This window comes from Perca fluviatilis, chromosome 21 (genome assembly GCF_010015445.1).
Source record: "Perca fluviatilis chromosome 21, GENO_Pfluv_1.0, whole genome shotgun sequence".
Taxonomy (NCBI): domain Eukaryota; kingdom Metazoa; phylum Chordata; class Actinopteri; order Perciformes; family Percidae; genus Perca; species Perca fluviatilis.
In genome coordinates this window covers 12,007,164-12,027,521 of record NC_053132.1, presented here as the reverse complement: position 1 = coordinate 12,027,521, position 20,358 = coordinate 12,007,164, and the positions used below count along the sequence as shown (strand labels likewise).

The 20,358-nt window shown below is 39.5% G+C and overlaps 1 protein-coding gene across 1 annotated transcript; it reads left to right on the top strand.

Annotated features, from left to right (window-relative positions):
- The first annotated feature begins 845 nt into the window (after positions 1-845).
- bub3 (BUB3 mitotic checkpoint protein) lies at positions 846-5,732 on the top strand. Its single transcript, XM_039789228.1, has 8 exons — positions 846-1,033; positions 2,291-2,485; positions 2,572-2,641; positions 2,780-2,931; positions 3,713-3,871; positions 4,000-4,177; positions 4,399-4,615; positions 5,305-5,732. Exons 2-8 carry the CDS (start codon positions 2,291-2,293, stop codon positions 5,312-5,314), a joined length of 981 nt encoding a protein of 326 aa, XP_039645162.1. The 5' UTR covers positions 846-1,033; the 3' UTR covers positions 5,315-5,732.
- Positions 5,733-20,358: the final 14,626 nt, after the last annotated feature.

Below are 20,358 nucleotides of genomic sequence, written 5' to 3'. Positions count from 1 at the left end.
GGTCTGCAGAGATCGTGCTCTCCAAAATTAAATATTAAAATTTGATCATTTTAACAGTTAAATAATGATGGCTGTCATTTTTAATCTGAGAATTTGAGAAATGTAACCCATGGCCTAATTTTAAACATCATTTAAGGAACCATTATCCTGGAATTTTGAAAGTGTTTAGGCCTATTTGACTACACTAACACTTTGATCTCTAGTTAGTTCTTCTTTAAATAATCAATAGCTAATTGTGAAACACGATAGATTAGCCCATAGTCACAATTACACGGCAAAATCAATCATGGTCTAGGAGTCAGTCGTTATATTTTCCCAAATGTTAACGATTTGATATTATGTTTAGGAGGCTGATCTATTAAATAGGCTTATTTTTCTTTTCATTTGTTGGATTCTGAGAAAAGCACTAGCCAGACTGTTAGGGTACTAGACTGGACTTATTTGTTCCTAAAGTTCTTCTCAAACCACAAAAAATAATATTAAGGCTACAGATAGGCTATATCATACAATATCACAGTCCTGTGCACCGTTGCTGATATAGAAGCCATAGCCGACTTGATGACAAATCACTTTTATACTCCTATTGTAAGGTTTTCCTATAGTTTGTAGTAGGTAACAATAATCTCACTGTGGGCTGATTTTTATTTATTTTTTAAATTGGTGCATTATATCGTTTTTATATTTGCATTGTATCTCTCTCTCTCTCTCTCTCTCTCTGTGAGTGTCTCTGAGAGTGTCCTGTGCATTGACATAATAAAATCCTGTGTCTCGTGATCTGCGTTGAGACTACGGAAATGGGTTAAATCAACCAATCTTATCGCAGGCGGGAATTTGAACATTCGTCTCAACCAATCAGCATCCACTATCCACTAAGGCATCGGATTCGGCGGCGCTTGTGGATACGCAGCCACATTGCTTTGTAGCATATATCCACGTTATATATTCTGTATTTTTTTTTCTTAACCTAGGCATAATAATTAGGTTCGTTAAAGAAAACAACCAGTAGCGCCCTGAAGGACACCAAACCGAAGCGGTAAGTAAAGTGAAACGGCTAACACCAGGGCTTGTAACGTTAGCTGCGTTATATGTGCTGTTACAAGCTAACGTAAACGTTCGTTCGCTTTAGCAAACACCGGTGGTAGCTAGTAGAAGTGGGCTCAGTGTAGTTGCTGGATGTAACGTTAACGGAACAAGTCGTGTTGTCAGTTTGAAAAAGAACAAATGATCGGAAACACACAAAGTAGCTAAATGTATTCCACCAGCCTTCGCAATAGAAAACCATGTTATTCAGCTTGTATGTTAGCAAGCTAAGTACGGTGGCTAACGTTAGTTTAACTATCTAGCTAGCTAGCTAGCTAGCTAGCTAATCCACATCCACTGTCAGTGAGCTAATTTAGCTAACGTTCACAACAAGCTGGAAAGCCAGTGATCCATCAGTAACGTTACGTTATGCCAATAACGTAAGCTTAAGGGTTAAAATCAGAAAGCAGTTTATTGCTACAGTAATGTAACCATAGACATGTATATGAGTGGAACTACATGGAATTTGCCTTGGTGAGGGTTACTCCCTAGGAAAATGTACGTTAGTTTTGAGAGATGTTTTCAGACAGAAAAAAACTGCACGAGACCCATGTTTTATAACTCGATGAAGTGAACGTGATCTAATGTGGCAAGGTTTTAGAAAACACGTTTTTCATCAGAGATGTGGAGGGACCCACTTGCTATTACCAAACTTAAAACGGCTTATTTCCCCTTGGCGTTAGCTCAATGCAAACTTTTATAATCACCAACCTGTGTTATGGTTTTAATCTAACATTATGACTGTTAAAGTAATTTAGTCTTGATCATTTAGCAGTCAATAATCCTGAACTTTATAGCCATGAATTTGTTTTGTCAGTGGCAGCAGTGGTTTAGTTTCAACTCATCTGGTTTTTGATGGTATTATAACAATAATATAGAGAGGATGAACGCAACAATATATGTAGGAATTCAATGTAATTTATCTGCAACAATTGTTGCTTTCCTGAACCCTATGTAAATAACTGTTTCAGCCATGTCAGATAGGTGTTGCTTAAACTCTATGGACATTTTTGGAGCTCTAGTTTGTGGTGGTGTTGAACTAGGTTGCACATTATTTTAAGGTTTTTATGTTGCTGTGTCCATATTGTTTTGTATTGAAGTGTAGTTATATTTGAACATGTCATTTATGCATAAATTGGACTCATTAAAGTCACCTTGGAGCAGAACTTTGTCTCTAATTTCCGACCTATGATATGTTTCCTTTTTGCAGATGACAGGCTCAAACGAGTACAAGCTAAACCAGGGACCAGAGGACGGCATCTCTGCTGTCAAGTTCAGCCCCAGCACAGCCCAGTTCCTGCTGGTTTCTTCCTGGGACTGCACTGTTCGTCTCTTTGATGTCACAGCCAACACCATGCGGATGAAATACCAGCACACAGCTCCAGTTTTGGACTGTGCTTTTTACGTAGGTCACAGATTTTTATATTTTTCCTTTCTGCCATGTCAAAGCCTGGAAGTCTGCTGCACACAACATTCCTCTTTTACTTGCAGGACCCAACACATTCTTGGAGTGGAGGTTTAGATGCACAATTAAAAACTCATGATTTGAACACTGATCAAGGTATGTCACAAATCTGCTAACTAAGTACTAATAAAAAGTTTCAGGCAGTATCACCTAAACCTGTCGCAGATCTTCATAACTATGCCATTTTTCCTGTACGTTTTTTTTATGCTGCTCTTTCAAATTATCCTTAAACAGATACAATAGTTGGAACACATGATGCCGCCATTCGTTGTGTGGAATACTGCCCAGAGGTTAATGTCATGGTAACGGGTAGCTGGGACAGATCCGTTCGGCTCTGGGACCCAAGGACGCCCTGCAATGCTGGCACATTTACCCAGCCTGAAAAGGTAGAGCAAAAGAGACCCAGTATAGCCAAATAATTTATTAAAGGTGTACAATATATCCTGAGTGACTTTCCTGCAGGAACACCAAAAAAAAAATTGCTTTTTTCAAGGAGTTTTCAAGAACAGCTATGACTGGTGCACAAAGAGGTAGCCATGAAGATCCATTGTTTCTGAGAAAGTACTGTAATTGATGGATTTGGGCCTATATATATGTATATGTATGTATATGTATATATGTATGTATATGTGTATACATATATATATATATATATATATATATATATATATATATATATATATATATATATATATATATATATATATATAATATATACATATATAATATATATATATATATATATATACATATATAATATATATATATATACACATATATAATATATATATATATACACATATATAATATATATATATATACATATACACATATATATATATATATATATATATATATATATATATATATATATATATATATATATATATATATATATATATATATATATATATATATATATATATATGTATGTATGTATGTATGTATGTATGTATGTATGTATGTATGTATGTATGTATGTATGTGTGTGAAATTGTAGACCTTGTAATTTAGTTTACTGTCAACTAGTTGCGTATTACTTCATGTGATATGTGAAGGTGTTCATTTTGACAGATTTTGGCTTGTTACATGTGTTTGTGTAGGTGTCTAGTAAGACATTTGCTAGGGTTGTGTCTCAGTTTTTTTCTCATCTTGTCTTTGTGAAAGGTGTATACCCTATCTGTGGCTGGAGATAGGCTGATCGTTGGCACAGCTGGAAGAAGAGTCCTGGTGTGGGATTTGAGGAACATGGGCTACGTACAGCAAAGAAGAGAGTCCAGTCTCAAGTATCAGACGCGCTGCATTAGAGCCTTCCCCAACAAACAGGTACACTTTAAATTAGAATAAACTTTTTTTTATCAGTTAAAGTGTCTACAGTTCTGCTGAAAGATACAGACACTGTGTTCATGAAAAGAAGTGAGATAGTAACTGAATATTTTCTGTCTTGGCTCCAGGGCTACGTGTTGAGTTCAATCGAGGGACGTGTAGCTGTGGAGTACCTGGACCCGAGCCAGGAGGTTCAGAAGAAGAAGTATGCCTTCAAATGCCACAGGCTGAAGGAGGAGGGAATTGAGTTTGTTTACCCCGTCAATGCCATCTCGTTTCACAGTATTCATAACACCTTTGCCACAGGTACAACTGGCTAGTTATTACTTGACAAAACACAACCTTGGTTTCGTCTTACATTTACCGTAGTTTCTTTGTTATGGGGCAAAGCTCATAGATTTTCCAATGACATTTAGTATTCAGCTGCCAAGGTTGCATGAGGAGCACACAGTTATTATAGATCCATATCTCAGGAGGAACACGGCTTGAATCTTTTGTGGTTAACCTTGAGCCTCTCCTTCTTCCAGGTGGCTCAGATGGCTTTGTAAACATCTGGGACCCGTTCAACAAGAAGCGCCTGTGTCAGTTCCACAGGTACCCGACCAGCATCGCCTCACTGGCGTTCAATAACGATGGCACCATGCTTGCCATCGCCTCCTCCTACATGCACGAGAGGGGAGACATCAGCCACCCAGAAGATGCCATCTTCATCCGCCAAGTCACGGATGCTGAGACGAAACCCAAGTGAGTCTTCCTCACCTCTTGCGTCCCCAGTATGACTGAATCATGTATGCAGCTGCATTTACAAGGAGCACGTCCAGCTGCAGCACACGCCGATCTGTATCTCTGCCTGTCCACTTTTCAATATCCGACAGTTGAAAGATAGACCGATGAGACCTTGGAAAACCCAGTTTGTGTATCTATGCTGTGGTAAATGACCAGACAAATGGAAACCTGCTGTACTATGTAATGCAATCCACAACAATAGTCCTGTAATAAATACTACCTTTTGTAAAACTAAATCCATGTTTGACCAGAAACTATAATACCTTTTTGAAAATGTTTGTATGGAGTATATGGTATGAAATGGACTCAAAACAGTAACCCAATGTTGGTTAAATGGTTTTCACTCAAATTGTGGCGGTTGACTGGGTTTCCAAGAATGTTTAGGATGAACTTTGTTGTAATGTCAGAACAAAATGCTCCCACTTATGTCACAATAGCGACTTTGGACTAATTGACCTCTTGTTTTTGCTGATCCAAGTGTAATAAACTGCTATAAACATCTGTTTTTGCAGATCTTTGTTTTACACAGACTGTGTTGAACCTAACAGTGAACTCAGCGAATGGGATATCACTTGTCTCCCATGCATTAGTTCAGTGATTGCTCCTGAGTTGATTGTATCCGTTCTCTCCTGTCTTTTGGTTTACAGGTCAACCTAAGTCCGCCTCGGAATGGTTCCCTCTGCGTATGAAGCCTTTATCACATTTGGGTTATTTGCTGGCATCCAGTGTGTACCATACCATATTGTTTGCTTTCATTTCTTTCCATTCCAATTTCTTGTAAGTAATTTATGTTAAAACCTTTCTTCTCTTGTGTCTCTTGTTAAATATTTCATTGTTTCATGTATGTTATGATAACCAACGTTTTCTTGACTAAAACGTATTTTGTATACACCTTTTTTTTTTTTTGATGTTTTTTACGTTTTCATTTTGGAGTTCTCAACTATGTATCGTTGATTTTAAATTTGTTGACTTGACTAGTTACTTCTCCCTTCACTTCAGCTGTCCTTGAATCAGTCTTGTATCACTGATAGGAGTTTGACATTTTTACGCAATAATAAAACCATTTGTATCTCCAGTTTTGTCACATGTACAACCTGCGAACGAAATGCAAGTAATGTGTTGGGGCAGAAGAGGCTGTTCTCTTGATGTGGCGAGGGAAAGCGATGATCTGCTCGTCTTGCCAAGGGCTCCACTTGCCCCCAGACAGCGACCTGTGTTGATAGACATCAGAGGTCTACGGCCTAAACCAGATCCTGCTTTATTATTGGAGGAAATTGGAGGAAAAAACTAAACTAAACTCAATGACCTGTCTGCATCTGTCAGACTGAGGGTGAGGGGGGGAGGCACACACTAAAATAATGATCATCAGGCTCAATTCTAGATTTCTCTTTTTGAATGGTGCTTTATCAGTTGTGTACACTGGGTTGTAATTTCAGGTTGATCAGGCTGGAGTGCTTTGCATCTTGATGGCTTTACTGTGATTGAATTGTTTTTAACTCGTTTATTGAGAAATCTTTACAGAGAAAGAATGTTTAATGCACAAACATTGAGCTAATTTATTATTATAGAAAATACAAGTGTAATGGCAGAGATCTTTCAGTGGACCAATAACGTTTTCATCATTATCGCTGAATTTATCTGCTGCTGTTGTTACACTGCTGATGGAGTCGGATGCGACACAGACCTTTTTAATGCAGTATTCAGCATTATGTGAATGAGAACAGTGAACACGGAGCAGTGCCCTGCAAAAGTCTAACCATGTCTTTTTTTTTCTTTTTTTTTTTTCCTCAGTTCAGATTTTCAATTGCAACTAATGTAATTTCTGCAGCCCTTCAGCCAAAGCAGCAGAGAAGATCTAGATGTCAATTATTCTATTTAAGAGCTCCAATTTTTTCTAATGGCTCTATCTGCTTCTGCGGTATCCTGGAAATGATTAGTTCGGATTGGTAAATTATGTAACTAATTCCCATGATTGTTGATAATGACTCCATCCTTGACGTTAGATTATGACTGCAGCTTAATATGAAATGGCATTCATTTTGGGACATAATTACAGTCCATAAAGCGGAGAATGGCCGGGGGTTTGTTGTTGGGTCTACAGTGAATTACCTTGTTTACTGTCATCTTTGGCTTCCGCCAAATTGGAAAATTGAGTTCTTTGAGTGCATTAAAATGGTTGAGGTTTTCTTGTCTGTATCGTATAGCTGTTTTGTAAGAGAAAGTAATTTAGCGGCCAATTTGTCAACTGTGTTAAAGCAATATGTATGTTTTCCAACCTTAAAACAGTTTGCAAAGAGTTACAAATAAAAGTCTGTTTTTATTGCGAACCTTAAAGGATTTATTAAGGCCTTAAACATAACATAAATTGCAGTTGCATTAGCTATCTGCATCTTCCTCTAAGCCTGTGTTCACAAATCTCTCTCCAGGTCATTTTTTTTTTTTTTTTTTTTTCTTTTCTTCCTCCAGCAAAGGCCCAGTTAACCACATCTGTGGTTGTGTGACCAGGCTCTGGTTTCCAACCACTGAAGTGTTGCAGACAGTTTGGCTCTACATGAAACCGTTACATGACAATTAAAAAGGGTGATTGTGCTCCAACAGCCTGTCATGTGCATTTAACCCAACCACAAAAGGCTCTTATGTTCACTCAAGAGGGCACTGATGACCTTCAACCAGACACCTTATCTCTCAGGACCGGTTTCTAATATTATATCCAGCTAATGATAACATCCTTCATGAGCTGTGTAGAAATGGGGAAATCACATGATGCATCAGGAAACGTTGACAGTATTCAGTATTATGGTTTGTCTTCTGTTTCAAGACACAGCGACACCATGCAAAAATGCATTTTCTTCTTTAGTAGTACAGATCAAGCTATTCAGTATGTTTCAATAAGCAGCAATATTTCATTTTATAACTAACTGCATTTTCACATCAAAAAGTAATTGTTTGATTGCACAGCTTTTCAACCACGATGGGACATGCTTCTATGAATATGGTGTTGAAAAACTAATTTCCATTGATGGTAGCACTTCAGCAGCTCTTTATGATACTGATCTTGTCTCAGTAAGGAAGGTTTTTTTTTTAGTAACGCTGTTTTATGAAGAATGTCAATCACAGGAACATGCATGGAGGGTTTAAAATATCTAATATTAAGCCATTAATAAGGGCATATTTTGGGTTGCAATGTTGCAGTTTCACTGTAAACCCAGATTTAGTTGAAATTGAACTTTTTAGGGGTCACTACTTATTCTTTCATGTTTTGTTAAAAACCATATTCATTACTAAATCACATTAGTTGTTTGTAATAATCAGCTTAAGTATGCAGTGCACAGATCATGTTAAGCAGAGATATGTCAAGTTTCTGTGTGGGAACAGGTCATTTGAACTGTTCTGCGTTGAAGCCGTGCAAAGGCTCATGGGAAGGAACAAACGGGTTCTGTCCTAGTTAAAGTGTGTTTTAATAATGTTCTGTTAATGTTTTGGGCGTGCATTTATGTTACCTGGGTTTAAGTGTTGTATGGTTGATTTAATTCAATTCAATTTTATTTATAGTATCAATTCATAACAAGAGTTATCTCAAGATACTTTACAGATAGAGTAGGTCTAGACCACACTCTATAATTTACAAAGACCCAACAGTTTAGTGTTCATGTTAATCTACATTTACTGTTCCACCATGACAGAGACCCGGGAGGGGGGACTGATGGCTTGTGGGCCATAAATCAGATTTTAATATCATGGCGTACTGAGTGACACCCACCATACAACCTTATTCTGTAATAACAGTTTATGCATGCAACACAATACATTAGAGGATGTCATAGTTATACATGGCTTTTGTTTCTCTGTAATCCCAACTAATATATTAACTACATTACTATTGGAGTTATTATTATTGTTAAAGTTTATTTACGTAGGGACAGATACAAAAAGCATAGATAAGCTTACACACTCATCTGGTGTATGTATCATAGTGTTTTTAGCTAAAGCTAATTCACAACACTACTGATACAAAGGAAAACAACTATGTATAGATAATCAAAATAGTTCTTTAGTAGTTGCAAGTAGCACAATGTTTTGTATTTTTACTTAACATGCTTATTTCAGACAACAGGACTTCAGAAAATAATGATTTAAGTTTACTTGATGATTTTTAGTAATGACGTAATGATGATGTAATGATGTAAATTTGATTGTCTACTGCATAAACTTCGCGCTGTGTTGTAATACAACTTCGCCTGTTGCGTTTCACCTTGTGTAAAAACTTAAACGGTACAAGGCAATGGGTTTCCACGCAAATGTCCAGTAAAGTCAACTAATTTGGGATAACAGTGTTATAGTAGTAAGCATCCTCTTCCAGTTTATCTTGCTTTTTGCTTATCTAGTTAGCTCTTAAATTTAACTTAGGAAGACCCCTTCAGTGTATAGTTCAGTGTTCATTACTTTTTTTTAATTTGCTTTCTTAGATGAGAAGATTCATTCTCTGTAATTTGTCTGCATATGGAAGCAGTTGGTTAGCTTAGCATGAGGGGGAAACCTGTAAAGCAGGACTTATAATCAGGTATAAGAGTGTAACTTTTTTTATTTAAGTCAACAACGGCATTATGATTTAAACAGCATCACATTCTTTCATCGAGGTGGTCGCACTTGACATGAACAGAGTTTGTACACAACCATCAAACTGGGCCAAAATGAAGATCCTGGTCTTGTCCTGTATATAGTCGGGGTCCTGTTTCCAGTAGTACATCCCTGCTGGAGAATGAAACCTGAGCTTTTCACTTGGACGTGGCCTGCCACAGCACCTCACTCAGAGCTCCCCCTGCCCCGAGGAGGCTTTTAAAGAGCTTTGGTGGGCAAGACAACATCTCCTCAAAAGCATTGAAGTTACATTAGAGCCTAATTAGATGGTAAAGCTCAAGGCCATGTAACCCACTGCTAGGTTTCACACTCGCAGCAATCCATCTCTTTACAGGCCGGGCCGGCAGGCAGCATGGGGCTGACTGGGGAAGGGGACCCTCACCTGGGAGCTGGGCTATAGTAAATCAAAAATCTCTAAGCGTGACAGGAGGGTCACAGATTTTGGGCTCAAGGTTCCTTTTTTGGCTCCTAGGCTTTGTGCTGCAGATTAATCATAGGGTAAAGAAATGTGTGGCATTGGGGTTTTACAATCAGGCCTGTAAGAATATGAAACCAGATTGAATGAATTCACAAGAGTGAATGAAAGATTGTACGTTAGTATGCTGAATTTAGATTACAGGTTGTGACCATAAAGAACCAGAAAATATACTTTTTATATATTGTTTTTGTTTTCTCTACAGTGTCAGAGAGCTGCAACTGTAGCAAGGCTGAATCTTTTTCTTTCTATACATTCAACTTTAGGACAGGCTTAGATCGTTAATTGATCAATACTTGCCATTCCTGAAAGACAGACATCACAGGACACATTCACTTCAAAAAGTTAATTGTGGAGGTTGATGTTTTAGTAAAAAAAAAAAAAGACAAAGGTGCAGCATTCAAATCAGCTGTCATGCCACCTGTCAAACTGATGAATGTATGTCTAAAGAAGGAGGGGGCAGTCAGTGCATCGGGTCATGTTTGAAGATGTATGGCCAGGGGGCACCAGAGCTGCAGAGATTAAAGGTGAAAATACTCAGAAAAGGAAAGTCTTGTTTACAACTTTTGCTCTCCCAGAAAAGAAACACCTCAGCCCCGAACAAGTGAGACATATGTATATCGATTAATTTAATTTATTTTGTTCTGATTAAGTGTTTAAGGTGTGGCGTACAGAGGAAGGACACTTTTCCCATGTGTAGGGTGTCGTATTGAACCATGACTGGTTATGTCCTCCAGGGGTGAAACCACAAGTGCTTCACTGATCCACATCCTAAAGAGAGCCACCTGTCAGGCTCTGTGGGAAATGACGGCAAGGCTTGCCGATCATACGACATAGTCCACATAGAACCTGTTGCATTGTATCGATGATTTGCGGTCAACTTTGGAGTGACAGCTTTCTTTATACAGCGAGGGCAGATCCCAGGGGGGACTTTGCAAAACTTGTTATCCCCATTTAAACCGAAATCAGATTGCAGGTCTTTTCAGGCCAGCCTCTTTGTACGGTCTCCATGTCTATGAATCCCTCTGTGCTGTTAAATGGGTTCATGGCCACAGGGCAAGGGTTACAGTTTGTCCTTCCTGCAATTACCATTCACGGTTAGCTTAGCAGAACTAATGCACCACATCTTTGAGGCTCAAGTTCCCTGTGTGCCTGCGAGTGACTGCGGGCAAGATTTAACTGACTCCTTGTATCCATTTCAACCTGCTTTTTTGGTTGTTGTTTTTATTGGCAAAATCCCCAGAAGAATACCATTTACACTTTTAAACTATTATCAGCTAATTAAGTGTAGGTGTCACATTGTTACTCTAAGGGGAAAAAAACAGAGGAGATGGTCAAAATTGTGTGCTGATGTATAGTACAGCTCCAGGTTATACAATGATATGAGCACAAGGGTCTGAACTCCTACGGCCATCATTTTCACATCACAGATCAATATGGGGAATTTCCTTTCCATTGTTGAGCTATGTTTTTTGTATTGTTTTTTTTCTCCATCATAACAAAAAAGTGCATTCTCTGTTTTGTCATATTCTTGTCTGGTTTTTCCTGTGACATTTAGGTCAAGACACGATCTGACATGATCTCATGGCAGTTTCAGCAAGCAGAAACATTTACACCAACTCTATTGTGGTAGCAGTTGTGCGTTGTGGGGATCTCATGGTTCTTAAGTGACAGTTCTGTTGAACTGAAGCAGCTCAGAGCTGTTTTCTGCTAATAGCCTTTGTTGTTGTTGGGTAATATTACATAGTTTATGTGGAAATCTGCGTATGTTTATGTAGGTTGACTGCAGTATTGTCTGAGAACTGTAGCAAGTATGTACAGTAGGTTGTAATGCAAATGCATCTTTTTTTAAATGATGGGAGTAAGATGACAACAGACATAGAGTACAAATAAACGCGTGCTACATAGCTAAAGGTGAATTAAAACAAAAATGTCCAACAGTAAAGGCTTTCACACATTAAAGTTGGGTGCCAAATGCTGCTTCGGTTAATAATTTCATTTATTAAATACAAGTTGCAAAATGCTTTACAAAAGGACCCAAGAAAATTCATTGATTTGAGCAAAATAAAATGTGAATTCAACCTGAATAAATATTGAATATATGAAAATATGCTAGGTCATATGACGTTATATATATCGTCAAAATATATTCTTATATATAGTTTCTATCACAATGTTGAAAAGCCAGCAGCCGAACTGCATTAGGGCAATATTTACGTCATTTGGACGACGCTTTATGTTTTGATCCTTGCACGTTATGTTCATTTTGCACTAAAGTTCTTAAAATTAGATAATACTCATTTCATTTGTTTAGTAATTTAGTCATACAGGAGTATGCACAAATAGTCTTTACTATGGTTATTTCATTTAGACCATTCATTTATGAAATTACCAAAAGCTTGCTGTATTGTGATGTATATATATATTGTTATCGAGATATGAAATGCCATATATCGGGATAGAAGATTTTGGCCATATCACCCTGCCCTAAATTAAAGCATGAATGCAATAAAATGACATTTAGATGTCAACATCAGGGTGATTTGACACAATTCCCAGGTGATTACTCCTTCAACATCCCAGAGTTCAATGAGAACAAGAGGATGATCAATGTTACTATTAGTAACTATTATGAATGTGGAAAATGTGTGTTTAAACTCCAACATGTGGTTAAGCAGGGACAAATCCATGTTATTGAATATAAAATGCATTTGTCATTTCCTAAGTGCATTCTGCCTGAGTGATCAGTGACTGCAGTGCATTACAGAGTCAAATCAATGACACACAAAAGAGGTGCTTTCATAAACAGCTTTTGATTATTGGACATTATTAACTTTTCTGAATTCAGTGAAGTGAAACAGTGTGTGTTGCCCCATTGACTCAAATGCAGATTAAGCAAACTAATGTGAATACAGATCAATGCATTCATCTGATGTTTCTGTGCGTAGAATGGCAATGCATCGAGAAGTCTGGCTCTAATTTATCAGCGTCCACACATTATATTATTATTGATGGCTCTTGCCTTGGGCTATTCCATTTGTTTTTCAGATTGGTGACAGGCGGCAGAATGCTGGATGGAGGTTTATTTTGCAGCCGTGCCAGCAGCGTCGCACACAGCTCTCTGTTATTTATCTATTGATCATAATACCTCCCAATAATCTGGCGCCTGACACATTTGACAACATTATGTGGAGCAGGTCAGAGGACAATGCTAATGAAACTGAATGATGGATGTCGTTATCCGCAGCATTAACCCCGCTGATAGTTGTCACAGGCAGCACATTTACACACAGTAGCTGTGACACTGCAGAGCCTGCTGGGATTGCCATTAAAAAGTAAAGAGCAGAGCATTCATTGAGGTGGTCCAGAGCATAGGCGTACTTTACAGGTGGGGAGGGGGGGGGGTGTTTACAACCCCCTCAATAATTAAAACTGCCCACTGCACCCCCTTCCCCAAGAACCATGTCTAATGAAAATTAGTTTGAAAATTAATCTGCGAAAAAGGAAAAACAGATTGTTTGGGGGATGAAACTAGCGGCTGTTGAAGCAAGAACAGGCTCCCTTTGAAATAAGTTTCAACATATCTGACTAGGTTTATTTTACCTCGAGTAAGGAGTCAACGAAATAGATTTCATGTCAGCACAATGAGAAATTAAACCACAGACGAATGTCATCACTGCAATTTATCCAAACAAGATAAAGTTGAGCAGATATTTTCCACATCTGGATTTTTGTCTTAGAAAGAAGGTAGAAAATTACATTGTAAAAAAGTCCCATTCTGTGCGAGCACTGTGAGTGAAGTCATAAGAGAGGTCTGTAACACCAGGCGTGAAGTGAGCTGTATGACTGTGAACGCTCCGCTCTCCTCCTCTCCACTCCATCCATCCATCCATCCCTCCATCCCTGCCTGGCTAATGTATCCCTCTCAATAGCCGGGGACAAGGGGAAAAGACTGCCTGTGTGTGAAGCACAAAAAGCCCCACCATGGTCACGTTAGCCACAGTAATTGGCAAGGAAGCTTCATTTCATTCACTCCTGTATGTCTTTTGTTGTCCTGTAGGTTTTTACAAGTGTGGTCTTTTTTAAAGAGCGGCTATTTTCTGCAGACCCCTGCCTGTTGCTACCTATGTGCCCATTCATTTATTCTTTTGTTGATACACAATTGAAAGATTCTGTCTTTTTTTTGTTGAACACTGAAGTGTATTAATAACTCGACATTTAATAGAGTCTTGATGATACTTTTGAGTACCCTACTTAATTTTGAACATCTGCAAGAGGTGGAAAAACATTTAATCTCTTCCGAATCCTGCTGCTTTCACACTCTGAAAGCTTTGTTGCTTTTCAGTAAAGTAGTGGCCACAGAATAAAGGTTGGGGAGCATTAGAGGGACAGCCTCTCCTTTTATCATCACATTTTAGTAGCAGTATAAAAGCCTGCAAAATGTAGCTTGTAGTTATGTTTTCCCCACAATTACACTTTATCCTGTCGTAAAATGCATTAAAAGATTTTTCACTATGCTACATCGGTGCATTTTGTTTCTCATAAGCACTCTTAACCTTCTGATACACCAGCTTTACATGAATACTGGTGCTGAGAAAGGTCTTGGGGGAATATTTGCTATTTCTATATCTGCGATTTTTCAGGTGTAATTCAGTTACTGTATGTATTTTTTTTTACAGATCCTGTATTTATGTATTTACATGTTCGCAGCAGATATATAGAGATTTAACAATGTTGTGTGCCAGTGGTTTCCCAACCAGTTTGCTTTTGACCCCATATAAATCAATGTCGACCCCTTATCACAGGTCGCACATACAGTATAACCTGCCCCACGAACCATAACAAACAGTGTTCCAGCCAATAACCGACAAGAAGGAGCTGGTTGAGCCATGAATACGCATTGTGGAAGTAGCCTACCTGCTAACGCTGCTGCAGTGATGGCTCAACCAGCTCCTTCTTGTCGGTTATTGGCTGGAACACTGTTTGTTATGATTCGCGGGGCAGGTTGGCGCAGTTGGTTTATGTTGCTGTTTGTGGAGCCTGGGCTGTCTTCAGAGACTGCGTTTTTTCTACAGGGTGTTCAGGGGACGAGGCTGGCGGATAGTGAGGAGATGTTTGCTGTATGTGACGGAAAATGTTGTAGCCTAAAAAACGCGTCACATCACTTAGAGCACCTTTAAAGGGATACGTCACCGATTTAGCATTAAGCTTCGTATCAGTAGAAACCCGGTAGTATTTTCGAATGACCGTGCTTCCCTCCCTCATGACACCCTGAGACGATAGATCTCTGTTTTGTGGGTCTGGAAAAACAATCTTCCCTATGACAGAAAATGGCGATTTTTGCGTCATCAGAAGATTTTTTGACCAGAGACAATGGACTACAGCCAGTAGTAGGAGCTACTTCCGCATGTTTTCAACCCGCCCATAGGGGGTTGGCCCGTTGTCTTTCTCCGAAGATTGGTGAAGCAAAACAAGCATCAGCCATCTTGAATCCTCTCTAAACAGTAAGTCTCTCAGCAGCTTTTACAACAGTTATGTGCATTCAAACTACCGCACATGCTTACCACCAGGATACATTGGTACAGATCGGAGAATATGCAGGACACTATTACAGACGGAATACTCAACACACTACGCAAGCTTCGCCGGCCTGCTATGGAGACCAGCGGTGTTGCTCGATGCCTCTGGCCGGTAAAGGGACATCATCAGCGGGGAACATTGAACGAAAGCTAACGCTAGCCGGCCACCTGTTCCATCAATCCTGCTTGCAAGTGTCCACTCACTAGACAACAAACTGGACTACATCCAATTTCACCGAAACTCCCAACAAGTTCAGAGACTGCTGTGTTTTTGTTGTTGTGGAAACATTGCTGAACAACAGTGTACCGGACTATCCAGCCACCAGGCCTGCTGCTCTGTCGCCGGGTAAGACTAGCTAGTGGAGGTGGGCTGTGTTAACACGGACTGGTGCTTGTATCCAACTAACTGCTAACTGCTGATGGAGTTTCTGACTGTTAAATGCCGACCATTCTACATTCCCACAGCCCACCAAGTGCTAATGCTAGTATGTGTTAGCTGAACTTTACGGAGCATATAATGTGTTTGCACTAAATGTAGCTTGTTTCGTATGTCGTTTTTATATAATGTCGTTTTTATATGTTTTAATTGTGTAACCACTTGAGCCACGGTGAAACGTTATTTCGTGTATATGGTTGAAATGACAATAAAACACACTTGAGTTGACTGTCTCACTGTCTGTCTGTCTGTAAATGGTAGGCGTGGCTTGGGAGTATACTCTAAAGCAGCGAAGCAAGTGCATTCTGGGATTTGTTGTCTTTCATCCACATGAGCCAAAAACACATTTTCTGGCTTTTCTCGGCCTAGAAGCCACCAATTTCTAAAAACATTTCACATTTCTACTACATAAGTGACCCAATTTAAAGATATATTCATCTTTCCAACGGTGATATATCCCTTTAACAAAAAAGGACAAGTTTGTGCAGGCAACACAGATTTGATAATGAACAACTAAAAACGTTACACACTGGACTTTACACACTGGACTTAAGGTCCCATGGCATGAAAATGTCACTTTATGAGGTTTTTTAACATTAATATGCATTCCCCCAGCCTGCCTATGGTCCCCCAGTGGCTAGAAATGGCGATAGGTGTAAACCAAGTCCTGGGTATCCTGCTCTGCCTTTGAGAAAATGAAAGCTCAGATGGGCTGATCTGGAATCTTCTCCTTATGAGGTCATAAGGAGCAAGGTTACCTCCCCTTTCTCTGCTTTGCCCACCCAGAGAATTTGGCCCACCCATGAGAGAGAGACATCATGGCTTTCAAACGAGCAAAGTGGCAGTTGGTCAAGACCACACCCCCACCCTCCACCTTGCCCCCCCCCTCTCCTCATCAATAGCTACAGACACAGAAATGGCATATACCAAGTAAAGCTCATTGTAGGACTGGCTCTAGTGGCTGTAATTCTGCACCAAGGCTGAATTTTGGGAAAGAGACTTCAGATACAGTATTAGGGGACCACTAAGGTCTATATAAAAGCATCCAAAGAGCACCATGTCATGGGACCTTTAAGGCAACGGGTTTCCATGCAAATTTCTAGTAAAGTCAACTAATTTGGGATAACAGTGTATTGGGACTATTTCTTTAATATAAATTAGTTTGAGTGAAAATTGTTGACAGCTGGGTCTATGGATTATCCAGAGTAACCTGTGACATTGTTACTGGAGAGATTGTAGCTGTTGAGTTGGTGGTGTCTCAGATGATGAAGTATCCTAATTATTTTGCTGACCTTTCCTTTAGCGTCATCATATTTGTGTTTTTTTAGTAAGATGTCTTGACAACTATTGCATTGCTACATTCATGTTTCCTTCAGGATTCAGTATGATTTGTAAAATAAATTAGTTGTGCGTTTGGTTTTTAACACCTGCATTCCCATCAGCCTCGGTTGTACTTTGTATTTGTGCTTATTAGCAAATATTAGCATGATACTAGTCTATATCCACGACGTTCCCCTTCCGGGCTTGCTCTCGTTCTTCCTCTTGTGCTCTTTTCGATGTCCCTTAACTTCCGCTTTCTTTGTGTTGTAATTTTAATCTTTGGTTGATTTATGAGGACTATGATTAACTGCTCCTCAGATCTCTGCAGGGTAAATCCAGACAGCTAGATAGACTATCGGTCCAATCTGAGGTTTCTGTTGCACGACTAAAACAACTTTTGAACTACACATTTTCCAACAAAACAAGTTCCTTCCCGAGGCTATTTTGCAGTGTCACCGTGGCTCCGCTCGGCGCTTAGCACAGCCCAAGGCAATTGTGATTGGTTTAAAGAAATGCCAATAAACCAGAGCACCTTTTTCTCCCATCCCGGGAATGCTGTGTGGACTAGCCAGACCTTCTTCCGCAGCGCTGTGGAGGAAGGTCTGGCAATGCGAGGCTAGCATGATACTAAGCTAAGATGGTGAGAATGGTAAACATTATACCTGCTTAGCATCAGCATGTTAGCATTGTCATTGTGAGCATGTTAAAACCAACACTATCTGCATGGCTAGATAGAACCAGGTTTCAGTGAGAAAATACGTTGTTTTTTGGGGGGGGGGGGGACTGACCCTTTAAGCTGCAATAATGTTGTATGGTGTCAAAGTCCTATTTAGAAGAAAAGCTTTTGTAAGACTGAGGGATTTGAAGCCGAGATAGCTGCCGTGATTACAGGTAGATAAGAGATGCAAAGTAATCGTTAACTGCTGAATATTAATGCCCTGACAGTTTAAGTGCATTTTTACTGTTTGCATTGTGTTTATGCACGATCAGAGCCAAGAGTCATTCCTAACCGTTTCCCCACTTACAGTAAACATAGCTTTTCCCGTGAGGTTAGACTCTCAGTACAACACAATCTCATCTCTAGGGCCCTTTACACATGAAAAAGGCTTGCATCTCAGAAAATATTACAGTTAAAAAGAGCGAATTGACCTCTCCCTGATCACAACAGTCAAGCTGAAGCAGCAAAATCACAGAAGATCGGAGTTCACATAATAAAGTCAAACTGTTGAGTTTGCTAAGCGCCGAAATTTTCATACTGAATCTGTGTTAAAGCAGGTGAAAGGAAGTGTTTCAAACATTTTGGAGAGAAAACACAGTGATGTCCTCGAGTACTGACCCATATGAATACAGCACTGTGGTGCAGGGTTTCCAGCTAAATGACTGTGGCTGAGACAGTGGCTCGTTCCTTCGCATATGTTATTTGAGAGGGAATTGTCCTTCATGTCCAGGCTGCTCTACAGTTCCATGTCCTGTACAAAGGCAAGGGCAAACCAGTGAGCTTACCCGATAACTCTGGGGATCGTGCCGAATGACCAGAAGTCAAAGTTGGACACCTGGTCTTACTGCAGGGTCAAGACTTTTAGTTCTTTACAAGTCTTTCTTTATATGTCAAAGCATTAACTTACAGATGGTCGGAGCAGCTACCTGCAGGTTACATGACGCACGTTTACTGCAAAGGAAAACGTATTCACAGCTGATTCCATTGTGTTATAGATTCACCTAAACTCGATATCCTGGAGGATTTCCATTTGAACAGAACCCTCATTGATTCAGTTTCCAGAGGAATTGCAGGCTGCGATCAGTTTACCTTGTTACCTTGTCACACTATGTTCTGGTCTGATCTCCATGTCCATTTCCGCTCAGCTTCCCCTCCCTCTTGCCACCACACTGCCCAACAGAGCTTGCTTTGTCCCCGTGGCCAGTCATCCATTCCTAATATCCAGTCTTTTACTGCGCTGGAGACGTGCTGCATGCTTTCAAAGAGCAGAGTGAGCGGTTGATTGGATGCCCTCCATCTCCCAAATGAAGATTTGAAGAAACCTTGTGGCCCAGTGGTGACTTTGAATGAGCATATAAGCATTTAAATGATCAAATATTTTTATTATGGCACCAGATAGTACAAATACATGTAGACATAAATACCCTTGAGGATGCCATGACTAAAACACACACACACACACACACACACACACACACACACACACACACACACACACACACACACACACACACACACACACACACACACACACACACACACACAAATTAATAAAACAACTATGCTTAAATCAATCAACTGAAGAGTATGGTTAACAATCAAGTTGATACTGAAAGTGCTTGAAGTTTTAAAATTAAATGAGCAAAACATTTATATTACCCTGCATGCACCCACCACTCAGAATAGTAATTTCTCTAAATCCTTCTCATCCCATATCATCTTGCTATTGTCAATATTGATTGTCAAGTCCTGTGGAGAAAACAGTTCCTGAGGACACTCTTTAGTACTTTAGTTTAAATATGCAAGAAAATATATTCACCAGAACACTTGTAAATTCAAGCAAATGTTGGCCAAGATCAGAAATAGAACCAGAGTCTAAAAAATGTGCACGTACAAATGCAAACATCACAGTGCTGTTTGTACAATCTGTCCCTCAGGTAAACCAGTAAACAGACATTTAAAAAAAAAGTGAGGAGCTTGAGTACAGTGTAATGATGTTTCAGGTAGAGAGATGCCATGCAAAGAGATACCATCAACACAGAGAGCTCCTTCTATTGCATTAGCTAAAGGCACTGATATCTTGATGGAAATAACTTCATTTTGGCCACAACCAGGCACAGTAAATACAATTGCTAGCTGTTAGCGCAGCTGAGTAAGCCTAATAACTGATGGAAAGTGACTCAGACACAGTTATGAATGGTGCTGGTGGCTGCGCCTGTGCGCGCTTGAATATGTTATCGTCTCCTCTGTGCGGTGGAGCATATTAATAAAGCACCTAACAGTTACACAGTCTAAACAGACCGTAAATCACTGCCGATTAAACCCACAAAGGCAGTAACTTGCTTGGCCCTCATCGCGCTAGAGGCCACCGTTTTTAACTGCCACAATTAACACATTAAACACTTCAATCCTGAACTGATGTGACACAATTAGCTAGCATAATGATTAATTAATGGCTAGTGTAAAGTGTGGGCCAGCCCTAGAAATTCAAAACAAGAGAAAGTTAATCAGGCTAATTGTCTGAAACCATCTTCA

Bases quoted from the DNA above. Each gene is read 5' to 3' on its own strand.
- bub3 (XM_039789228.1), top strand. From the start codon at position 2,291: ATGACAGGCTCAAACGAGTACAAGCTAAACCAGGGACCAGAGGACGGC. The intron at 2,642-2,779 runs GTATGTCACAAA...ATCCTTAAACAG, and splicing joins TGATTTGAACACTGATCAAG to ATACAATAGTTGGAACACAT. The intron at 4,178-4,398 runs GTACAACTGGCT...TCCTTCTTCCAG, and splicing joins TCATAACACCTTTGCCACAG to GTGGCTCAGATGGCTTTGTA.